The sequence below is a fragment of the Balaenoptera physalus genome (genome assembly GCF_965194825.1).
Source record: "Balaenoptera physalus genome assembly, chromosome: 17".
Classification (NCBI taxonomy): domain Eukaryota; kingdom Metazoa; phylum Chordata; class Mammalia; order Artiodactyla; family Balaenopteridae; genus Balaenoptera; species Balaenoptera physalus.
The window spans coordinates 84,357,050-84,379,731 of NC_138895.1; the positions used below are offsets into that span (position 1 = coordinate 84,357,050).

Consider the following 22,682-nt stretch of genomic DNA (forward strand, 5'->3'; position numbering starts at 1 on the left):
CGCGCTACCCTCAGACGCACGCCCTCCTCGGGGTGGGGCACGGGCCATCTCCACGGGGACGGAGTCTTCTGCCCCTCCCTCCCTCCTTCTCCCTGCTTCCGCCCGCCGCCCTTCGCCCACTCACCCCCGTGTTGCTAGTCAGCCCCGCACCCCAGCAGCAGCCCGCGCCCCTTCTTCCTTTAGCCCAGTTGTACAGGGATGTTAGCGGAGCTGCAGCGGGTGCCGGGGTGGGGGTGGGGGGGCGCTGACTTCTGGATCCGGCTTCTGGGTCCCCACGTGGCCCCGCTTTACCTGCTGTGTGACCTCGGCAAGTTACCTAGCATCTCTGGGCCTCGGTCCCCACACCAGGTCCCTCCTAACAAAGCGTAAAAGCAAGCCTTGAAAGGAGCCCATTGTTTCATGGACCCCCCTTCCACGGTAATAATAATGTTTAAGGCAAAATTTAAGATTTTCATGGGCCCTAAATTTTTTTTTTTTTCTAATGTGAGGGGAAAAATGCAACATTTTCTTTGACCCTCAATTTTATTTTTCTTTAAAAGAGTTGAACCACTTTGGGGACCCTAGGCCCTGAGCCTCCAACGCGAAGTTGGCACTCTCCCTGGACGCACTGGGATGGTTGGTCACCCTATTTGCCAAATAGTCCCTGAGATGCCACAGGGTGCCAGGAGTTGGGGATAAAACGGGCAAACGTTCCCAAATATTCTCACGGTCATGAAGCTCACACTCTAATGGGGCATAAAATAAACACGTGGGTCAAAACCCAAGTATGCTGTGGGCTTCAGCATCAGATCATGATGAATTAACAGCAACTGGATTTTACGCTTGCCTTTAAACAACTGAAAAATGGGACAAAATAAATGAAGCCATGGTTCTCGGAGGTCGCACAGCAGGCAGCAGGGGCCATGACCCTGGAGGTGGGGGAGACAAAAGAGCTGCAGGCCACAGCGCAGGGAGGGGAAACCCAGACAGAGCCCAGGATTCTCTGATTGAGGAGAGGAGAGTTCAGGGAAGCCAAAGCAGCTGGATCTCACAGGGCAGAGAGGAGAGAGCTGTCCCCTCTCCAACCCACAGGGCTGGGGAAGTCAGCAGAGGGTACCTGTGTCTTAAGCTGAGGGCCCATCAGTGCACACATTTGAGGAACCAACCCCAAGACGTGGAAGAAGCGGGCACAAGAGTTCCCAGAGCTCACAGAGGGCTGGAGGAGAAACCTTGTATCAACTGAAAACAATACAAACCCACACAAGCTAAAAGTCTTGAGTTAATATTTTATTTGGGGACCCTACTGAGGACCATAGCCCAGGAGACAGCCTCTCAGCTCTGAGGAACTGGTCCAAAGAGGTAAGGGAGGAGCCGGGACATACAGGAGTTCTTGCTGGGAAAAAACAAACAAACAAATGTACTCAAACATCAAAAGATCACTGCTAGTCACAAAAAGCAGACATTGTAAGTTAATGATTTTAGTGCTTTTCTCTGTTCGGGAAGATGCAAGAGTCTGGGCTCATTGAAATTATTCCTTTGATGTGCATCTTAGCTATCTAGGGCGAGTATCCTGTTTTCCTCTATCCTGAATTCCCCTCAGGGAAACTATAAACTCATGGAACCCAGAAATTCAATGAACCTCAAGCACAAGAAATTGAAGAAAACTATACCAAAGCACATCGTGATCAATTGCTTAAAACCAGTGATAAAGAGAAACCACTAAAAGCAGACATTGTGTGATGCACAAGAAGAGAAGGATGCCAGCAGATTTCTTGTCAGAAACAGTACAAGCCAACACAGTGAAGCAATATTTGAAATACCAAAACACAAAAACAAAACAAACAACTTGGAATTATATGCCCCCCAAAAACATCTCTGAAAAGTGAAGGGGAAATAAAGATGCTTTCAGACATGCAAAGGCAAAAAGAATTCTTTTCTAGAATTTAAAAAAAAAAAAAAAAAAAGAGCAAGAAAAGAAAAATCAAAGAGCTCTACTTAATAAAGTAACAAAGGAGATAAAATGGAATCACAGAGAGTAATCTGGTCATTGACAAGAAGGCAGAAAAAGAGGGGAAAGGAAAAAGAACAGGTGGGACAGAGGGAAGACAGAAGGCAGGATGAGAGAGTTAAAACCATGACACCTCTAATCACACTGAATGGTCCAAACACCCCAACTAGGAAGCAGAGGTTGTCAGATTAAATAAAAAGAGAAAGAGTCATGTCTCTGCTGCCCTCAAGAAGTCCACTGTACATGTAAGATCACATGTAGGTTAAAAGGCAAAGCACAGAGGAAGAGACACCAGACTCACAGTAATTAAAAGAAAGCAGGAGTGACCACACTCATATCAGACAAAGTGGATTTTAGAGCAAAAGATATAGCCAGGAATAAAGAAGGACGTTACATAATGATAAAAGGGTCGGTTCATTAAGGGGACATAGCAGTCCTAAATGTTTATGCACCTAACAACTGAGTTTCAAAACACACAAAGCCATAAAACCTGATAGAACAAAAAGGAGAAAAAGAAAATTCATGATTCCAACCAGAGATTTCAACACTCCTTTCTTAGAGAATTTTTTTTTTTTGGCTGCATTGGGTCTTCGTTGCTGCACGTGGGCTTTCTCTAGTTGTGGTGAGCCGGGGGCTACTCTTCATTGCAGTGTGCAGGCTTCTCATTGCAGTGGCTTCTCTTGTTGCGGAGCACGGGCTCTAGGCACGCAGGCTCAGTAGTTGCGGCGCATGGGCTTAGTTGCTCCGTGGCATGTGGGATCTTCCCGGACCAGGGCTCGAACCCGTGTCCCCTGCATTGGCAGGTGGATTCTTAACCACTGTGCCACCAGGGAAGCCCAACACTCCTTTCTTAAGAGCTCATAGAAGTCAACAGAAAATGACTAACGATAAAGGAGACTTGAACAACACTACCAGCCCATGTGACCTACTTGATAAGTACAGAAGGAGAGCCCGTTCTTTTCAAGGACACACAGAATATTGATCAAGATAGACCTATCGTGGGCCATAAAATAAATCTCAACAAATTTACAGGGATTGAAATCCTACAAATTATTTTATTGGGCTACAGTGGAATTAAATCAAGAAATCAAGAACAGAAAAATAAGATCACCAAATGTTTAGAAACTGGGCAACACATTTCTAAATAACCGGTGGGCTAAAGGAAAAATTTTAAAGGAGATTAGAAAGTATTTCCAACTGAATGAAAATGAAAACACAATATATCAAAGTTAGTGGATGCAGCTAAAGCAGTGTTTAGAAGGAAAGTTTTGGCACTAACGCTTGTATGAGAAAAAATAAAGTTCTCGACACAATGGCCTATGATCCCACATTCAGAAACTAGAACAAGAGTAAATCAAACCCCAAGTAAGCAAAATGAAGGAAATGATAAAAATAAGAGCAAAAAAATCAAGGAAATAGAAGAAGAAAATCAATAAGAGAAAATCAATCAACCCAAAAGCTGATCTTTGAGACTATCAATACAATTTTTAACCCCCTAGCCAGACTGCTCAGAAGGAAAAGAGACAAGACAGATCACTAATATCAGGAATGACAAAGGGAGCCTTGTGAAAGGCCATAGCAGCATTACAAAGATAATAAGGGAACATTATGAATGACATTGTTACCAAAAGTGGGGTCTGCCTGCTTGCCGCTCAAAAGCCAATAAAGAGGCCAGATTGGTGAAAAGGAAAGTTTGGTTTATTTCCGAGGCCAGCAACCAGGGCGAGGGGAACTCCTGTCCAAAGGGCGACTCCTCCCCACCCCAAAAAAAATCCGTGGGCTAGAGCTTTTATAGACAGAGGGAGGGGCTCCATGCAGAAACAGCACAGGCACCTCTGACAGTCATCTTGAAATTGGTCATCAGTGGTTTGATCAGCAGTCATCTTGATTGTTTTAAGTACAGTTAATCTTCATTTCCAGGGTTGGTTTGTTCCCATTTCTTTGAGGCCAGTTCTCAGAATTGTGGCAGCTTATGTCATGGCTACAGCCTGGTCATCATGCAGTTAACTTCTTCCACCTGGTGGGGATTTCTAACCCGGGGCCCAGGTGGCCTCGGTTGTCCCTTTAGGGATGGCCGTTCTGCGGAGCCTTCCCTGACCCCGTGTGGCGGCCTCCTCCTCCTTCTGCCCCCGGAAGTTTGCTGACTGCGCCCCTGGCTTCCAGGTGGGGGTGAGGGGTCTTCTCCGGAGTTTGGCACCAGGAGGCACTTTCCTCCCTGGCTCCAGCTGGCCTCTCTCCGGAGGCGGATGTCCCTGCCCCCCACCTCTTGATTCCAATCCCAGCCGCACAGCCGGCCTGCTGCGGGATATCCCGAGGACTCGGGATGGTCCGCGCCCTGTGCGTCCCCGCCCCTCTGTCCGACCTCAGTGGCCCGCGCATCTGACCCGGCCTTCCCACTCCCTGCCCCGGGCGCCGGGTGCCGAGGGCACAGAGTGGGCTCTGAGGGAGGGGAGAGGCGTCCATCCCCCCTTGGCAGCTCCTCCCACGGCCCGGCTCTCCGGCGGCCACCGCGGGGGGCGCGCTGGTCCTCGGAATATTCCCGCCGCAGCAGGAGCTACGGTCGGATCGCAGCCCAAGGGAGCGCGGAGCGGGAGAGAACTGCCGCGGGCAGAGGGTGTTGCTCAAGGTCAACTGGTAGGACAAGGTGGGACCTGGGCGAGCCTGGGCAGGCGGGGCTTGGCCGTGAGGGGTGGGGGAAGGGCTGGCAGGGTGGGCGGGGCGGCCCTGAAGGGAGGGGCTCCACCGCGTGGTCTCAGGCAGGCTGGTGGCTGCCTGGTGAGGAGCTATGGCCTCGCCATCACTGCTCCACTGACACGCTTCTGCCGGCGCGCCCGCTCAGGCCTCCCCCAGGAGGGCCCTCCTTGTCTGGGGCTGCAGAGGAGGTGCCTGGGGAGGGTCGTGTCCCCTCCAGGGGTGAAGGGTGACGGTGGCCCTCCAGGCATCATGCACGCTGCCAAGACTGGCCCTGGGTGACAAACCCGGGGACTTGGGGGCCTGTGTGTGTGGATGGCTCCTCCCCACCCCCTCTACTCCCGGAACCAGCACAGACACGACCACACTGGTTTGCAACCATTTATTCCTGTGCAGGGCTTTGGTTAGAAAGATAAACGGAAACCAAACAGAATGACTATGAAGCCTGAAGGGAGCCGAATGCCTCCCGTCCCCCCTCCTCCCCCCGCTGCTCAGGGAGGGGCGTCCTCTTGTGCTGGGGGAGGCGCGGCTCCAAGCCAGCAGCTCTTCGTGCCGCACCGCCGCCCTGCCCTAGACCTTCCAGGGGAGCCCCCATCCTGGCCAGGGAGAGGAGGGGGTGGGGCCCCGGTCCCGAGGGTCACAGGCTGGGGGCCCAGGTGAGGGCGAGGAGGCCCAGGGCCAGCGCCAGGCCGAGGGGGGCGCTGGTGAGCAGGGCGCGGGCGGGCGCAGCGCTCTCCAGGTTCTCGTTGCACAGGTCGCTCAGGCAGCACAGGGTGGACGAGGACCCCCTGCTGACTTGGCCCTGCAGGTTGTGCGTGGGCGTGCACGACTCCGCGCAGTCCTTCACCACCAGGTTCCCAGATAGGGGCTCCACTGGGGACGGGTGGGCGAGGTCAGGCCAGGCAGCACCTCCGACCCCCAGGGCCTCCCAAGTACCAGTTCCCAGCTTCCATCGCCACCGTGACCGGACAGTCACCGAGATCACGCCCACCATCCTCCCCAGGGATGATCGTCCAAGCCCTGGGACACGGGGACAGAGCCCTGGAGTGTCCTGCAGGGGCCCCTTTCCCCTCCCCCAGATCGCTCACCCTTGGTCACGGTCCTGCAGAATTTTGAGTTGACTGAGCAGGTCTGAGGTTCCTTACAGTTGGTGGAGCTTGTGCATATGTGACAGCGGAGAGCCTGGGCTGGGGGCGAGGGTGTAGGGGTTTCAGCAGGCCCCAGGGAGACCTCCCAGGGAGACAGGGAGGCCTGGGTTTACTGCCGGAAAAGACTCCTCCTGGACAGAGCCCTCTGCCACCCCTGCCCTAGGCCAGTCCCCTCTGAGGCCCCTGGGCCCCGCCAGGGTTCAGATCTTGCACACAGCCTCAGGAGGCAGGAGGTGACAGTCCCTGTCTGCTGGGGCCCTGGCACCCCACCCGGAGGAGCTGTCCAGTGCCGGGCATCCCTACAGGACCAGTGAGGAGGTGGCCAGTATGTGGTGCACTGAAGACCCTTCCCCAGGGGCATCAGAGGCTCTGGAATTTGCTAACAGTGGCTCACAGGACCTGGCTGCAGTCCCCACCCTGGGGGCTGTCTCCTGGTGGGCAGCCCACGGTGAGGACCTGAGGCTGCGTTGGGGTCCCGGAGGCTGTCAGGTGGGCCATGCTGAGCCTGCGGGAGGGAGGGTGAAGGGTGACCCAGGAGGGCCCTGGGCCCTGGAGAGGGGGATCAGGGGCTGAACCCTGGGTATCTGTCTTTCCCCAGGAGAGGCATCTCAAGACAACTCCCAGCATCGCTCCTTCTCAGAATGTCTGATTCTCGGGGTTGATTCTCTGATTCTGAAATATTAAGTCTGTGATCCCACAAAGTTAAGATGCGGGGTTCACTTTGTTCTAGGGTTCACAACGCCGAGGTTCTCTGTGCCTAGAGGTGAGCAACTCCAGGCTTCCAGGGTCCAGCTCCCCACTGCCCCCAGCCCCCAGCCAGCCCCTCACCTGGCCCAGAAGCCACAGCCAGGGCAACAAGGAACAGCAGGGCTGTCTTCATCTCGGGCGTTCCCGGGAACAGTGGGAGCCCCTCCTCTCCAGAGGCCTTATAGCTGGGACAGGTGCTGGTGGGAGGGAGGAGCGGGAAGCGGCCCCTCCCTGCCTGGCCCACGCCCTCCAGCGAGGCACACCTCTGCCCTGCCAGCTGGAGGGATCCCTGCCCCCGCTCCACCCCCACCCCACCCCACCCCCACCCCGCCGCCTGCCCCTCTCTGGGCTGTGGACAAAGGCCTCAGCTGGCTCTGCAGCCCACCTCCTCTCTCTGTCCTCTGCCCAGCTCTGGTCACTTTGTCTTTGACCTTCCACTTTGTCTCTGACTTCCACCCTCAGATAGGGTCACAGAGTCCCAAGCCTGTGTGGGTGCCCTGGGGGTGCCCAGCGCTGTGCTGGGGCCGAGGGGCGTGGTGCAGGAGGGAGGCTCAGGCCCTGCATTCTTGGGCTCCCGGGGGCTCTGGGTTGCTAGGTTGACCCCCAGGGGTCCTGGGGAAAAGACCCTGGGGAAGTGAAGTGTTCACTAAGATGTCTGGACCTGGGGGAGAAGGGGAAAGAGAAGCCCTCGGGGCAGGGACGTGGATGCCAGATGTGCCTGCGGAGAGGTGAGCACCTACTGGGTGAGGGCTGTGAAGTCCAGCGGGACCTGGGGCTTTGGAGGAGGGGCAGGGGCTGGACTGCTGGGGAGGGGGTGGTGTGGAAGCAAAGACGCAACCCCCCATCGTCTCCACCACCCCTGCCTCCCATCTTTCCAGGCCCCAGGACCCCTCCTCACCAAGTGCTCCCTCCGCCATGCTCCAGCCCGGCCCTCCTCCAGCAGCTGCCCGCATCCTGCTTTGTGACAATTGCTCTCTGTGTCTGCTTTGGTCCTGAAAGGCAGTGTGCTCTTCCAGGCCAGGCCTAGGGTCCCGCCTGGTGCGGGGTTCGGCTGGGGGGTGCCGGGCAGATCCCGTCCCACCTTCCCCCTCTGGCAGTGCTCACAGGAGGGACTCGGGCCTCTGCGCATAGGCTCCCCCTTCCCTTGCCCCTCTCCCCGCAGGTTTCCCTGTCTGCTTGCTGGCCCTGGGACCCCACTACTTCTCCGATGTGCCCGGCAAACCCTGCTGGGAGGTGCGGGTGGGACCCGCAGAGGCACGCTGTGATGACGCTGAGTGGGGCCGGGGCGCCGACGGAGGTCAGCCCTGGGCCGCCGCCAGCAGCCCAACCTGCCGGTGGACACGCCCCTGAGGGTCTGGTGGGGCAGCGCCTGCTGTGGGGATCTGGGCCAGCCTAAGGATCTTTGGAGCAGAGGCTCAGGCCGGTCAGGTCTGGGCTCCAGACCCCTGGCCTTTCCTCCTGGCAGGCCCCCAGGCAAGCTGGCTCGTGAGCTGGGCCTCACCTCCTCCCTGCCGAGTCAGGGGTGCATATCGTGATGCTGGTGGTCCAAAGAGGTGTGCCCACCCTGAAGCAGTCACTGGACCTGCAGGACCTGCACGATGGTGGAGGGGCGGTGTCGCGGTGCCTTCCAGGATCCTGGGGGGCACAGGGAGGGGGCAGGCAGGAGCCCCCGAGGCAGCCTCGCATCAGCCTCCTGAGCCCGCGAAGGCTGCCTGTCCCGCTGGCTGGTCCCTGGGGCTTGTTTAAGGCAGCTGGGGTGCGGATTGACAAGGCAGGTGACGTGGGGGTCCCTGGGCCCTGGTCCAGAGAGAGAAAGTCACCCTGAGTTCCGAGGTCTCCCCCGGAGCGGGAGGGAGGATGCCCAGGGGGCCCTGGGAAGCAGGGCACAGGGCTCAGCGACAGGGTGGCAACTGGCAAGGGGTGGCGGATGGCAGGTGGGGAGTGACGACTACTTGGGCCAACGGTCATGGAAGCTGCTGGAAAAACAGGTTTGGGGGATTAGGTTTCCTGTCGGGCCCGGTGGCGCTGCGGGATCCAGGGATGTCGGGCCGACTGGGAGTGGAGGTCTGGGCGTGAGGGCGCTGGGCAGCGGGCTCCCCGCATGTGGGGCTGGAGGGGGCCCTGTACCCCCGATCCACCTCCATGAGGCACCTCAGGCTTTTATGTGACTGTGTGCCCTGGTGGCAGGGCTAGACACTGGAGCAGAGGCGGCAGCTGGTCCTGTTCTGTAGGAAGGAGGCCTTTGCCCTGGCAGGGCTGCCCACGAGGATGCGAGCTGCCTCTCCTGGGGCGTCCTAGCAGAAACATCAACCCCAGATACACTTTACTTGTGGGAGAAAGTGGGTGATTCCAATGACAGGAGCTCTCAGAGAACTGGGAGTTATCAGGACGGTGCAGTCGGGGAGGGCTTCCTGCACGCAGTGCTCTGGCCACCACGGTCTTAGAGGCCGGGTTCAGGGGACAGAGGAGCCCTGAAACTCGTCCCCTACCAACCCCTTTCACTGGTGAGGAAATAAGGGCCAGAGAGGACCGGGCTGGCACCAGGTCATCCGGGAGTGGGGCAGAAACTGGCACTTGTTTCTGTCACCACTGACCCCTCCTTCCCTCCCCCCTCACGTGCTGGAGAGAGCAGATGCTTTCCAGAACCCGAGCCCTCCTATCAGCCTGGGTCCCTAGACCTGACTGTAGCAGCAGGCGTGACGCCCAGGAGAGGCCTTGGAGGGACTACTACCTACTACACCCACCCGCCAGCCCTGCCCACCGCCTGAACTCAGCCGTCCAGGAAGCCAGACGCCGAGATAAGCCCAGGCCTCTGCCTGCGGCTGAGGTTCTCCTGCCCGGGCCCTCTCCCTGCACCTTGCCTTCCTGCCCTCTCCCGCTGGTCTCAGCCTGGGCATGGGCGAGGGGCCAGGGCCACTGGGCTTATGCAGAGCAGGAGTGTGGCCCAGAGAGGGAAGCGCCCGGCTCAGTGTGGCACAGCAGCCGCCCCAGGCCTGCCCCGGGCTGAGGGCGGGCGCCTCCAAACCTCAGGCCAGGACAGGCTTCTTCAGCTCAGGTCACCATAAGGGCAGCCCCGGCCCCGGCTACACCCCCAAACTTCCCTCCACCTCAAGGCGCCCCATTCACCCCCTCCTTCATTCCTTCAACAGAGTCTTAGGAGGGCTCAGCTCGTGCCAGGCACAGAGGGTGTAACAGAGACTGCGCGAGGAGAGACAGGGCCCAGGCTTCAGGGCCCCCCGACTAGCTGGGGAGATGTCGAGGGGGAGGACATGTGATGCTGTGTGTGTACCCGACGTGAGCATGCTGACCACGGAGGCCGAGGGACCCAGGGGGGCTCTCCCCGGGGTGGGGCGGGGAAGGGCATCCCAGCGAGGGAGCCAGGGTCTGGCTCAGGGGCCGTGCGTGGCCTCGGGGGTCATGCTCCCTTTCTGTCTCTCTCTTCTTCCCCAGCTGGAGTGAGGTGACTTCCCCTGAGTCAGGCAGCGGAGCGATGCAGGGTCTCCCTTGGGCCTGCTCTGTTCCTGTAAGTCACACACATGCATGCATACAGGGCCTCAGCTGACATACAGAGGGTAGGGCCTTGCCCTGGGTCACCCAGTCAGTGAGTGGGAGCCAGAGCTGGGCCTGGCCACCAAGCCTGGGGCTCTAACCCTCACCCAGGCCTCTCCACTCCTCCCTCCTGGTGCAGGAGAGTTGCCTTTACACCCAAGGCCGCAGGCCTAGATGTGGGTCTCTCTCACCAACTGCCCAGGGCCTGACGTGGCCCCATCCATCCTAGATCATGGGACCCTGGCCACCAGCTGCCCTTCTCCAGAGACACCTTCTCCCCATCGCTGGGCGAGGCTTCTGGATGCAGTTCATATCCTTGGGCTGGGCTGGGGGCTGGGGTCCAAGGCCGGTTCTGCCCCTCTGCGCTGGCCTCTCATACACGCGGGGCCCTTCTTTCCTGCTCTGCCAGACCGAAAATCCAGGGAGCAGCCACGTGGGCAGCCCTTCCCTGCCTCGAAGCACAGCCTGTTGCCAGGAGTGGCTGGGCAGGAGCCCTAGGGCCAAGAGAGACCAACCCCCCCTGAGAGAGGCCTCACAGGACCCCTGCTCACAGCAGCTCCGAGGACCAGCACAGGGCACCTCTCCACGGAGCCCCACGTGGGCCCTGACTGTCAGCTCCTCTGGCTGTGTCCCTGAGAGGGCAATGGGACTTGGGGATCTGGGTGATGAGGGCAAAGCCCTCAGGTGTGGGCTGCGTCCTTCCGTCCTTCCGTGAAGGCATGGGTATAGGTTCTGGGGTAGTGACCTCGGGGCCCTTCTCACTTTCCACCCTCACTTCTCTGCCCTCACTTGCTCCCAACGCCTACCCACCCATCCACCCATCTATCCATCATGCATGCATCCATCCACCTATCCGTCCATGTATCCATCCACCCATCCATTATCCATCCATCCATCCTCCCCATCCGTCTAGCCACTCATCTACCTATCCATCCATGTATCCACCCATCCTATTATCCATGCATTCATCCATCTTCCATCCGTCTATCAATCTATCCATCTGTCCATCCATCCATTCATCCATCTACCATCTACCCATCTACTCATTCCACTTACACGTCCTCTAGGAAATAATTACAATGATGTTTCTCCTCTCTCCTCTTCCCTTTCTCATTTACACACACACCTACCCCTGACAGGAGAAAACAGTAATTCTCAAAGACCACGGAGTGAAACCTGGTGGGGCTCGGAGAGCCTTAGGTCTGCAGGTGGTTGGCAGGCAGCTCTGGAACTTGCAACACCTGACATGCAGACACTCCGTTTTTATTTAAGATTATGTTAACTGGGGAGGAGAAGGGGGCTTTGGGAGGACATCACTGATCCTACCCTTAAGAGGGGAATAAATATCTAATATAAATCATGCGCTCCGTGTCTGTCCGTCTTTGGCACTAGTACCTCTTACACAGGGCAGTGTAAATTCCTTTCCTTGGCAAACCTCCACCCCTGTCACTTTGTCCCTTGCCCCTTGGGAACAGGAAATGACCCCTTTTTGGGTGCTGCCACTCTTTAAGCCCCACTAAAACATGGCCAGGACAACCTAGAATTAAAAAAAAGGTTTTTTGGAAACAGCTGATGAAACTGTGGAATTGGGACTATGTGTTGGGGAAGTCTTCAGTCTGCAGTGAAACCCCGATTTCAGACGTGGATAGCCTCTCTGCAGACCCTGCATTTTGCAGACACGGTTCCTGGGCACAGGGCAATGGGAGCCAGCAGGGCGGCATCTGCAGCAGCCACGTGGCCTGGGGGCTAGTGGCACTCTGTCCTCACGGGGCCGGTGTCTGCTCCTCCAGGCCTCAGGCGGCTGCTGAGCTTGGGGTCTGGAACAGCCCAGCTCCAACGCTCTCTGCTCAGCTTGGTGGCCTCAGGGACCCGGCTCTGGCACCAGTCCCGGTCCAGGGGTTTGCATATTGTTGCAGCCCACTCTGGGTGTGGGGACAGCCCCCAGGCAGGGAGGTGGGTCCCAATCTGGGCCTGCCAGGAGCTCATGACTACAATCCCAGGGGCTCAGGGGATCAGAGGGTTTGTGCCGTCATAACTTGGGGACGTTATGTAAGAAGGGAGCAGGGGCGGCCCCCCTGGCTGGAGGGAAGGTGACTCACAGAGGCCCAGGAGCCCCGGGGGTGGGCCCAGAGCAGCGGAAGCAGCTTGACTGCGAAGCCTGGGGCACACGGAGGGCCTGGTGCTCCAGGACCCCTGCTGGCTGGCGGTCTGGGCTTCTAACCCAGAAGACTGCAGAGCCACCCCTGCTGCCAAGCCCTCTGAGCTCCAGCTGCTTCCCTGCCCTCCCACCCCACCCTCTGTTATTCAGGGATTAATAAATCCCTGTTATTCAGGGATTTCAGAAATAACAGGTCGCAGCCTGAGCCTTCCACGGACGGCCCCACCCCCGCGCCCCCCAAGTGCTCCTCCCTAAATCAGCAGCAGCAGCAGGGGCTCCAGGGTCAGAGCCAGCCTCCCTGCCCCGCTGCCCCCGCGCCCTGCTCTGCTGGCGCATCAGGTGCCCACCCCAGGCTTCCTGCCAGGGGATCCTCCTGAAGTCCCTCCAGCCCTTCCCTACCTCCGGGCCTTTGCACCTGCCGTCCGGCTGCCTGCCTGTGGTCAGGATCACAGCCACAGCCTCGCCCTCTGAGAGGCCAGTGAGCCCTGCAGCACCCGACCTCCTCCCGAGCCCCCGTCACAACTTGCGGGCCCACCTTTGCTTGTCGGTTTGCGGGCTACGGCCCCCAGGTCTGCTGTGTCACCGTGGTGTCTCAGTGCCCACGTGATCTCTGAGTGTCTTGATTTAATGACTGGGGGGCACCTGTAGGTGGGCGTGGAGAGAACTCAGGCTTGGGTGCAGACCACCGCTCCGCCACCAGGAGCCGGGGAGCCAGGCAAGGGTCCGGAAGGCTCTTCGTGCCTCAGTTTGCTAATCTGTAGTGAGGGAGAGTGAGCGTCTTCATCTGGAAACAGCCCCCTTGCCCCACCCCTACTTCTGAACACAGAAGCTCTTGGAGGAGGCGGCCATGAGTCGTCATGTGGCGTCCAAGGTGGTTCTCCGTTGGGACTTGTAGGGGTGGGGCCTGCCCCAGAGGGAAGGTTGGTCAGACAAGAGAGGCAAGAAAGGAAATTTCCACTTTCCTTAAGAGAAGAAATCCCAGGCTTCTAAGGCTGGGTGGGGTGGTCCAACCCTGGGCTCCACCTTTGCTGCTGGGACGGCTGCCCCATACGTGCCCCATAACCACCTCTTCCTGGGCCTCTAGGCCTGGCTGTGCTGGGGGCTGGGAGGGCCCCCGAGGGAGTCCTGACACCCTTATTGCAAGGCAGGCCACCCTCAGCCTATCTTGTCCCCCAGACAGCCCAAGGTGCAGACAGCGGGCAGAAGTCCCACAAGAGGGCAGGCCCCTCCCACTGGCTTGAAACCTCCGCTGCCCTGTACTTCTCGGGACCTCTGTGCTCCCCGACGGAACGGCCACCACCGCCCTGTCACAGGAGCAGGGGACCAACAGTGGCCGGGCACACAGGCCCTGGGGCCAGAGAAGTGGCTGGCGGGAACAGGAAGGGCCTTCCTCCCTCTGGGGCAGGTAGACGGGCTCCTGAGGAAGGGCCCTGGGCAGACGTGTGGAGGAGCAAAACTGGAGAGTTGGGGGCCTTGGGCCCTGGGAGGAGACTCAGAGCTCCGGGCGCCTGGCGTGCCCCGATCGGGGATGTAGGACGGGCAGGGGTGGGCACAGAGCTGACCACCCATGCTGGGGGACACTGAGACTCCGAGGGGCTCCCCGGGGGGCGCCGTGTCAGCCCCCAACTTGGGATTTGCTGAAAGCATGTTTCTGCCTCTCTGGCCAAGGGGCTTCGGGACAGAAGTTGGCTTCTTAGAGAAGAGGACATTGCTGCATCCCCACCTGAGCATGTGCCTTGTTGAGGACGCCCCCCATAAAGGGCCACCTGCCCCTCCAAGTGCCACCTGCCTTGGTCCTTGGGTCCAAGCCCCAAGACCGAGGACTAGAAAACTCACCAGACCCCACGTCTCAGACTGAGCTCAGAGCAGCCCTGCAGCTTTAATCCTTCTCTCTCAACATCCTGGGGGGTCGCCTCTGGGGGAGGTAGGGCCACCTCCCAGTCCCGATGCCCCCCGCAGTGGGCAGCCAGGGTACCGTGGGAAAGGTCTGCCTTCACCTGGCAGGGGCTGGCAGGGGTGCCAGTGGCCTTCCAGAGGCTCCGTCCTTCCCCGATTTCAGCACCCTGAGCCCCGGAGGCAGGCAGGAAGGAGGTCCCCTGGGTCTGTGATGCATCAACGCTCTAGCTGACCAGTGGACGGGAAGGTGGGAGAGCGAGGGAAAGAAGGGCCAATGGTGGACGAACGAGCGTCCGTGTGGGCACGGGAGTGGCCGGGGGGGCGCATGGAAAGCCCAACCCTCAAATCTGCCTCTGCCTGCACGGGAGGCGGCTGGAGGGACCTGATGGCCACGGAGCACAGGGGTCCTGGGAGGCAGGACCTCTCGGAGCCCCAGGGGAAGCCCCTGAAGTGGGATGGAGGGTGCTGGGGAGAATCGAGGTGCCCATCCCACTCCCGGATGGTCAGGGGACCCCAGGAGCCCTGGAGAGGGCTGAGGGTGTTCCCGCATCGGTGGCTCCCTGAGGGAGGGGGGCTGGTGTGGCCTGGGGGGAGCAGGGAGGAGTGACAGGGAGACGAGGGCTCTTCCTGCCAGCGCTGGGGTTTGTGGGGGGATGCGTGGGCTGCAGATGGACCCCGTGCAGCCTGAGTCCAGGCTGAGAGGGGTCAGGCGAGAGCCAGGGCCGGCCCATGGCGGGTGGGCTCACCGGGCTGCCTGGAGCAGCGCCCACAGCAGGCTGGCCGAGGCGCTGAGCCCCAGGGTCCCATGGCCGCCCATCAGACCCACGGCCGCGCTGCTGTTGCGCTGGCTGCCCTGACAGCAGGAGACGGAGGGGGCCAGGCCGTCCGAGGACACGGTGCTGCTGGGGCACGTCGGGGCGCAGGACCTCATGACCAGGATGCCTCTGGGGCTGGCTGTGGAGAGAGGGCCAGGGCCCATGGGTGCCTGCTCCGTGCGCACCCACCCAGCCAGCCCGTGGGGAAGTCCTGCCGCCTGGGGCCGTGGGCACTGCAGGCACAGCCCCTCTCTGGGCTCTGGGATCTCACGTGTGAGTGTCCCAAAGAGCCTTCCGCTGTGTGCGCAGGTGAGTCTGGGGAGACCGGGCGCCCCCGTGACACCTGGGGTCAGGGAGTGACACGGTGACTCTCCACGCCCAGGCTGTCTTCCCCTCTCTCTGGCACATGTGGGGACACTTCTCTGCTCTGGGTTTCAGGCTCCAGAGGGAATGCCAGGCCCTGTCCTCACCCCGTCCCCTTCTGGGACTGCAAAGCCCTAGGAAATGGTGGGTATGGGATTAGAAGGACACCGGGCAGGCTGCACAGTTGCCTTTAGAGCTTCACAACCCTACGGGGAAGGGAAAGTGCTAGCAGGGAGGCAGGGGCCCCTGGGGAGTGAGTAGGGCGCTTGGGTAAGACGCCTTCCCCCGTGGGCACTGGCTCGGCCTCCATACCTGCACGACAGGGCCGCTAAGCAGGGCTCCTGAGATGCCGCTGTCGGCAGCTCAGAGCCCAGTGGTGCTGGGTCAGCGTGAGTTGCTTCCCCCAACCTGTCCTGTGCAGAGCGCGCTGGAGCCTGTGAGCCTGACCAAAGGGGACTCCTGTTCGCAGCCGGCCCAGAACCCAGAGGACTAGAGGGTCTATCTCAAGGCACCTCAGTGTCCTTGTCCGGAGAAGGTGGGTAATAAGAGGGCCAACTTCTGTGGTTGTTTGTGGTTAAACGGATTCATTCATGAGTGGTGTTGACAGCAGGCTGAATAAACGTCACTTTTGGGTTGGTGTAGTTAGGAGCAATGTTTAGGGTGGTGCCATCAGAGCCACCAGTGCAGGAAGGACATTGCCCTCTAAGGCCTTGACCAAGCAGAGGGACAGAGCTGCCAGCTCCTGGTGGATCGAAGCTGTGCCCTGACCAGGAGTGTCACAGGCCAATGTGACCATTTGAGGGGCCTCAAGCAAAGGCCAACTTGCCCAGGTGGGCAGCAGTCCCCTACCAGGAGGCCACATTTGTGGACATATCCGCTGGGGCAGTGTCAGGCCAGACACCGGATGGGGGCATTTCTTTACCTCTTACCCCAGCAGTGGATTCTTCAATTAACATGATGATTAGTCACTGCTCTGCTCAGTTATTTAAATAGGGAGCTGTGTTTTTGTGGATAGAACATAATAGGGCATTCTTGGAGAAACCCAGCAGGACCTTGGGGGGCCCTCCCGGGTACAATCCCCTTCATGTCCTCGCTTCTTGTTGGCCTTCCTAGAGTTCCAAAGAGTAGACTCAAGCAGCTAATGATTAGGGCGACAGAGTCACAGGACTCCTTGTTCCTCTGGAAGGGACACAGATGACAATCTGATGCATATCTCTGAGCTGTTCTATGGAAACTAAGGCCCCCACCCAGTGGAAGATGGTAGCTACATGCTGACCACAAGCACTAGACCCCAGATGAGCTGGAACCAGAAAGTCAAGGTTCCAGAAAATCCCCCAGTTAGGTACTTCACCACCAACCAATGGAGAAATGTCCACGAGCTGATCAACCCCCTGCAACCCTCATCCCTAATGTTGCCTTTAAAATCCCTTCCCTGAAAGCCTTTGGGGAGTTCAGGGCTTTTGAGCACGAGCTGCCCACTCTCCTTGCTTGGCACACTGCAAATAAATGCTGTACTTTCCTTCATCACAACCCAGTGTGAGTAGACTGGCTTTGCTGCACGTCAGGTGAGTGGACCTGAGTTCTGTTTGGTAACAGTGGTAGCAGTGACTAACCTGTTTCTGAGTTACTACTGAGAAGACACAGCAGGTGCTGGTGACACTGCCCAGTGTGGGCACGTCTTCCCTGGAAGGCTCTGAGCTCCAGCTTCCTGGCCTGAGGAATGGGATATTAGGCCAGGGCTGTTGGAGGATTGACTGAGAAGATGGACTCATACCTTGGGCCTGGCGCCCAGCAGGGGCTGGCTCTTTGCTGTGAGGACCTCTGAGGGGCTGTGGTCCCAGACCCCTCCTCACCGGCTCCACAGAAGTCAAGGTTCAAAGATCACCCTGTCCCCCAGGACTGCCCAGCTACCATCCCCATGGTCAGATGAGAAAACTGAGGCTTGGGGAGGCACCATGACCTAATGGAGGCACTTTGGGGGGGACAGGGGTGGTGCAGAGGATTGACCGCCCCACCACTGCCCAGGCTGAGTCGGCCAGAGGGCTCTTGTCCCTCCACTCGCTGTCCCAGGACCCCCAGTGCCCCCCATCTGCCCGGGTCTGCCAGCACCCTCCTTCTCAGTGGGGCCTCACTGCTCCCTCCCCACTTGTCAGCCCGGGGGACCCCCTGACCACATGGTCAGGCTGGGTCTGACTGCTGCCCCTGGAGGGGACACTCAGGGAGTGCCGCTGGGCCAGACAGGTGGATGTACAGACAGATGGGCAGTGAGGGGCAAGTGGGAGGTGGGGTGAAGGTGGAAACAGCAGGCCTGGGCAAGGCCCTGCCCCAGGGAGGGAACTGCAGCCCTCAGGGTGTCTGGTCCTGTCCAGGGTGAAAGAGCTGAGGCCCTGGGTGTGAACAGAGACCTGGTAGGGGCGGTCCTGGGGAGAAGCAGTGCCCCCTTGGTCCCTCTCACTTTGAGGCTCACTGTTTCCTAGCCACCTCCCCCCAGTAAACCCCTTGAGGATAGGGACCTTGTGGTCCCTGCCTTGTACGAGGGCCAAAGCCAAGGGCGCACAGTAGGTGCTCAGGGGCCATCTGCCAGGTGGCTGAGGGAGGAGCAGCTCCTGGCTGTGGCCCCTGCAGCTGGGGCTCTGCCAGAAGGGGGGCTTGTCCCCTAGCCCCTGAGAAAGTGACATGCTAGTGCCTCTGGGCAGGGTCTTTCTCTGCCTGACAGACAGGGGAGGGTCCGGGAGGCACTGGAGGGGCCCTCTGCTCCCGCACGGTGTCCCTGGGCTGAAAGGAGGCCGATGGCCAGCTGGGTGGTGGGGAGACCCCCGCATGGATCCCAGCCCTGCCGTGCACCCGTGGGGGCTCTGGCCATCCGCTGTGCACCCCCTGTAATGAGTCCCGGCTGCTAGCGCCTCTGTCACCATCGGGATTGACAAGGGGCTGTGGCCCAGAGGATGGGTCCCTGGTGAGGCTGCTGGGCTGCCCTGTGCGTGGCAGAGCCCCTGCTTCCTGTGGGGAGCCTGGGGGACATGGCTGGGGCCTCTGCAGATGTGAGCCCAACGGTGGCAGCACCCTGAAAGGGGAGAGGGCTCCTCGTTCCCTCGCAGAGACAGACAAAGCTGCCCGGCCGGCCTCCCCTGGACCTCACGCAGCGCCCATAACTGACCGTCACCACATCACGCCTCTTCTCTCTGAGGGGCAGCAGCTTCCGGGGCCCCCTTCATTTCAGGTCCCCACCCTATCCCTGCCACCCCTTCCAGGCCAACCATTCCTGCCGCACAGACGCCCACCAGGTAACCTCCCGGGGCCCACCGGCACCCCGGCCCTGCCTGTCACTGTCACCAGCAGGCCCTACTCGAGAGCTTGGGCCCCGGTTCAGCCCGCGGCTGCTCAGACCCGAAGAGGGGATCCCGGGAGGTTGGAGGAAGGAGGGGCCTGCCCTGGGGGTGTGGGGGGAGCCTGGAGAAGGCAGGGTCCGGGTGTGGTTGGGCAGGGCAGGTCGGGGCCCCAGCACAGTGCGAGGTGCCCGGGTCAGGGGTCCTGCCACCCATGATGTGAGGTAGGGAGCCCGGGAGAGGCACCCCGGCCAGGCTGCCGACCGAGGCCTGGCGTCCCAGGCATCACTCTCTTTCCGTGCCCACGTCTTGCAGAATCCGTGGACCACCTGCTCCCTCCCTCCCAAGTATCTTACATGGACTCACTCAAACCGGGAAGCCCATGCTGGGGCCTTGCTGTGACAATGTTGTTGGGTTGCTGAAGGAGTGTCTCTTAACCGACCCTTGTATGGACACGTGCGTAACACAAGCAAGGACGGGTAGCCCCTGCCCCCTACAGCCCGGGGTGGGCCCCACTGCGGGGTTCCTGCTGGAGGGCGTGGTGTCCCCGAGGGTCTGGGTGGGCCGAGGAGAGGCCGGCGGGCGTGCGGGGGCCACGGGGCGGTGTGGGACTCACCGGCGTGCATAATCACACGGCACTTGTCGGGCAGGGCGCACTCCGCCAGCGGCTCGCAGGGCTCGAGGCCACAGCACTGCAGGGCCTGGGCTGGGAGGAAAGGAAGCACAGGCCCGTGGTCAGTCCGGGCTGGGGGCTCAGGCAGTCACTGGGGTGGGCGGCCTGGGGACCTGGGCCTGGGGCTACACTGAGCGCCTCCTCTTCCTCCCCGCTGCCCCTGGAGGTGCTCCTGGTCCCCTGGGACAGGCCGAGGGGCTCAGGATCTGGTGGCAGGGACTGATGCGCTCCACTGGCCCCGTGTGTGTGAGTGCCCGTCCGGCAGCAGGAGTGCGGGTATAGGCGGTGGGTGGAGGTCCCCCGGGACAGAGGCGATCTGGGCCCTCGTTCTCACTGCCCCTGTCCCTCTCTGGGCCGCAGTGTCCTTACCTACAAGATGGGGCTCCAGGCTCAGGACTGCTGCCTGCACACAGTAGGTGCTAAGGGTTGTTTACTAACAGGAAGGAAAGGCCTTGCCCCTCAGTGCCTGGGGCCTGCTGGTGCACCCCACCCCAGGCCGATCGATGGCGAGTCTGCAGCAAAAGGTCCGGTCCTGGCTCGCCCCTGAATGCTGAGCAGGCGGCCCTAGGTCCCACGACAGGGAGACCGGGACAAGGCTCCTGTCCTGGAGACCCCAAAGGCCATCCAAGGGTGGCCGCCCGAGGTACAGCGTGTAACCCCGAGTGTGCTGGAGCGGAGTGTGCAACGGACACTCTGTGGGCACTTGGCCGAGAGGGACCGCGGTCTTAACAGAGGGTGGGGGCCGTCTGGGAAGGCTCCCTGGAGTGGGTGGCCCTGGAGCTGGGCCTGGACAGATGAATGGATTTTTACTTGTCATCTGGGGAAAGAACCCTTGGCAGAAGGTGCAGCCTGGCGGAGGCCAGGCCTGCGGGGACCAGGCTGCGAGGACCCAGGAGCTGTGACAGGGCAAGCGGGCAGGTGGGAAAGCTAGGAGCCCCTTACGCGGGGTATGGGGTTGTGCTGTAGGAAAGGGCGCCTCTCTGCCAGGGCTCGGGATAGGGGGCTGTGGGGGCCCTGGGCGGGGTGCCCCGTGGGGTGTCCTTGCCCACATGGGTCAACTGATGTCAAAGCTATTTTCCCCTATGGGGAGGGTTGGGGCACTTGTGGCTGGACCACGGGCAAGCAGGAGGTCAAGCTCAGACCTCCAGAGCCCCCGCCCTGGGCTCGGAGGCCGTACTTCTCAGGTCAGGCTTCTGGAACTCACCAAGAAGAATAGGCCTCTGTGTCTGAGGGTGACCCTTGGCCACTCCTAGTCCTCTGTGTGCAACTAAGTCCTGGGTGCTGGTGGGGTGGGGAGACACTCCTAGGTTCCCTTGACCAAGAACCTTATTGTGCCTCAGTTTCCCCCACAGGGGTCCAGATAGGCCCTACGTCCTCGGGCCGTGCTGAGCACTAATGGGTTAGTGCTCCATAGGTCCCTGTGCTGTCCCAGTGTCAGCCTCCCAGGGGCGCTAAGCCCTGGAGGACAGAGGCGTCCCAAGCCCGCCCGCCCCCTCCCCTGCTCCCACAGCACAGGCGGTGGGGCGCCTGCCCAGCGCCGGCTCTCTCTTCCCACTCCTCACCTCTGCACCAGGCTCTCTTTTGAGAAGCGACCCTGCCCACTGCCCGGTCCACAGAACCGGCCTCACACCCTTGCCCGAAAGTCCCCTCCATCTATCTTTCCGGCCCCCCCCCCCCAATCTGGGACTGATCCCCAAGGTGCCTCGTTCCCCTCTGCCCTCTACCCCGCGGGGCCTTCCCCGGACAGCTGGCTGGTCCCCGTCAACCCTTGCCCCCTAGCCACGCTCAGGGAAGCCACAGATGGGGCTAATTATCCCCGGATGATAATTATTCAGCTGATAATCACGGGCTGTACCACCCACTCCTCAGGCCCCATTTCCGGTGACCTTAAAAGCAGCAGGCGCTGGTGTTCAAGGTCATAAAGCCAGGTCATCAGGCAGGGGCAGAACTGGGACTGAAGGGGGGTGACCGATTCCTTCCCCCAGTTTTAGCACCGCAGTCCCACCTCCCAGAAATCCCAGGAAAACAGGACAATTGGTTACCTTGGCTGGAGCCCAGGTCCCCCTGCCTGGCCCAGAGCTCTGCCGCCTCGGACCGCTCACCAGTGCCCTTCACCCCACAGGAGGCAGATATGCCAGAAACTGTGCCCAAAGGGACACCAAGGTCTCCGTGTCTGGCTGGTCAGGGCCTCTCCCCCCAGCCCCTGCAGCCCCCCATCCAGGCTAAGGCCGCAGACCCTCAGACCGCAGCCAGCCCTACCCGGCACCTCCCACCCCGGTCAGCGTCCCTTACTCAGGTCAGTGCATGGCGCAGCCGGAAGCAGAAACACCAGGAGTGGCCTCATCGTGGGGCATCTGCCAGCTGGGACTGGGGACACAGGACACCGCTTGTGGCCCCCACAGCCGACGCCGGGGGCCTTCATACGGCTGGCTTCCTGGCCAGGCAGACCTAGTAATTTAGCCGGAGATGAGCTTGGGCCGGCCAGGCCAGCCTGACCCATGACTCCTGGGCCTCCCCTCGCCCTGCCCCCCAGGGGCCCCAGGGGCTCTCAGAAGGTCTCCTAATCCTCTCTGCCTGTCCCTCTGTGTTGAGCCATTGGCCTCTCTGTCTCTGCAGTTATCACAAGGCCCCAGGTTGAGCTGCGAAGAAGGAAGGCAGCACGGGCATGGTGTCTGTGGGTGACAACCCGCTCTGGGAGTCTTAGGGACAGGGCCCTGCCCTGGGGTCTGGTCTGGGGGTCACAGCTCTGCCCTGGGGTCTGGGGGGACACGGCCCCCCGCAGAGCTCTTCTGAGTAGGCATAGCCATCTCCCCTGGGCCTCTCTCTTGGGCCAGGGCCGGCAGGGAGGCATTTTAATGGGGCAACTGAGGCACCACAGGCTGAAAGCTGGCTTTGGACCGAGCATGCACGCAGATCACCTGGGCCCAGCAAAACGCTGCTTCTGACTCGGAGCCCCGGGCGGGACCTGAGCCTGCATTTCCAGCGAGCTCCTAGCGTGCAGGTGCTGCTGGTCTGTGGGCCCAACTGACCAGGGACAAGCGGAGCCAGGGGCGTCCCCCGGCGTCCCACTGGGAGCTGCTCTGCGGCCCATCAGGCCTCCAGGCCAGGCTTGAGGGACCGTGGGTGACAAGGGTGCCCTGGGGGGGGGTGCAGCAAATGGCCTACTCACACGGGGCTGCCCCCACTTAGTGTCTTGGGGTGGGAGCTCACATCTCCTGGGGTCTCTCCTCCAACCCCTCCCGGGGCTGCTGCCGGCCTCTCTCTCCTGGCAGCTACCGTTCCCTCCCCAGCGACTACAGCCGCCCTTCCGGAGGCAACTCTGGCTGGGC

General features: G+C 60.5%; 2 protein-coding genes and 1 long non-coding RNA gene across 4 annotated transcripts; 1 reads left to right on the forward strand and 2 right to left on the reverse strand.

Moving 5' to 3' along the window:
• The first annotated feature begins 129 nt into the window (after positions 1–129).
• LOC309646862 lies at positions 130–11,482 on the forward strand. 2 transcript variants are annotated; one of them, XR_014255633.1, is made up of 5 exons: positions 7,224–7,301; positions 7,452–9,400; positions 9,723–9,867; positions 10,024–10,096; positions 10,532–11,482. It is a non-coding gene; the product is annotated as an uncharacterized lncRNA (long non-coding RNA). The 2 variants fall into 2 exon arrangements; XR_014255632.1 differs by lacking the exons at positions 7,224–7,301; positions 7,452–9,400 and adding an exon at positions 130–4,621.
• On the reverse strand, positions 5,261–6,782 carry LY6D (lymphocyte antigen 6 family member D). Its single transcript, XM_082433554.1, has 3 exons — positions 6,655–6,782; positions 5,767–5,865; positions 5,261–5,551 (listed from the first exon to the last, which is right to left on the reverse strand). The coding sequence occupies exons 1-3, from the start codon at positions 6,704–6,706 to the stop codon at positions 5,316–5,318; spliced, it is 387 nt and encodes a 128-aa protein (XP_082289680.1). The 5' UTR covers positions 6,707–6,782; the 3' UTR covers positions 5,261–5,315.
• On the reverse strand, positions 8,132–17,300 carry LOC309646861 (uncharacterized protein). Its single transcript, XM_082433555.1, has 2 exons — positions 12,816–17,300; positions 8,132–8,208 (listed from the first exon to the last, which is right to left on the reverse strand). The coding sequence occupies exon 1, from the start codon at positions 15,153–15,155 to the stop codon at positions 14,919–14,921; it is 237 nt and encodes a 78-aa protein (XP_082289681.1). The 5' UTR covers positions 15,156–17,300; the 3' UTR covers positions 8,132–8,208; positions 12,816–14,918.
• Positions 17,301–22,682: the final 5,382 nt, after the last annotated feature.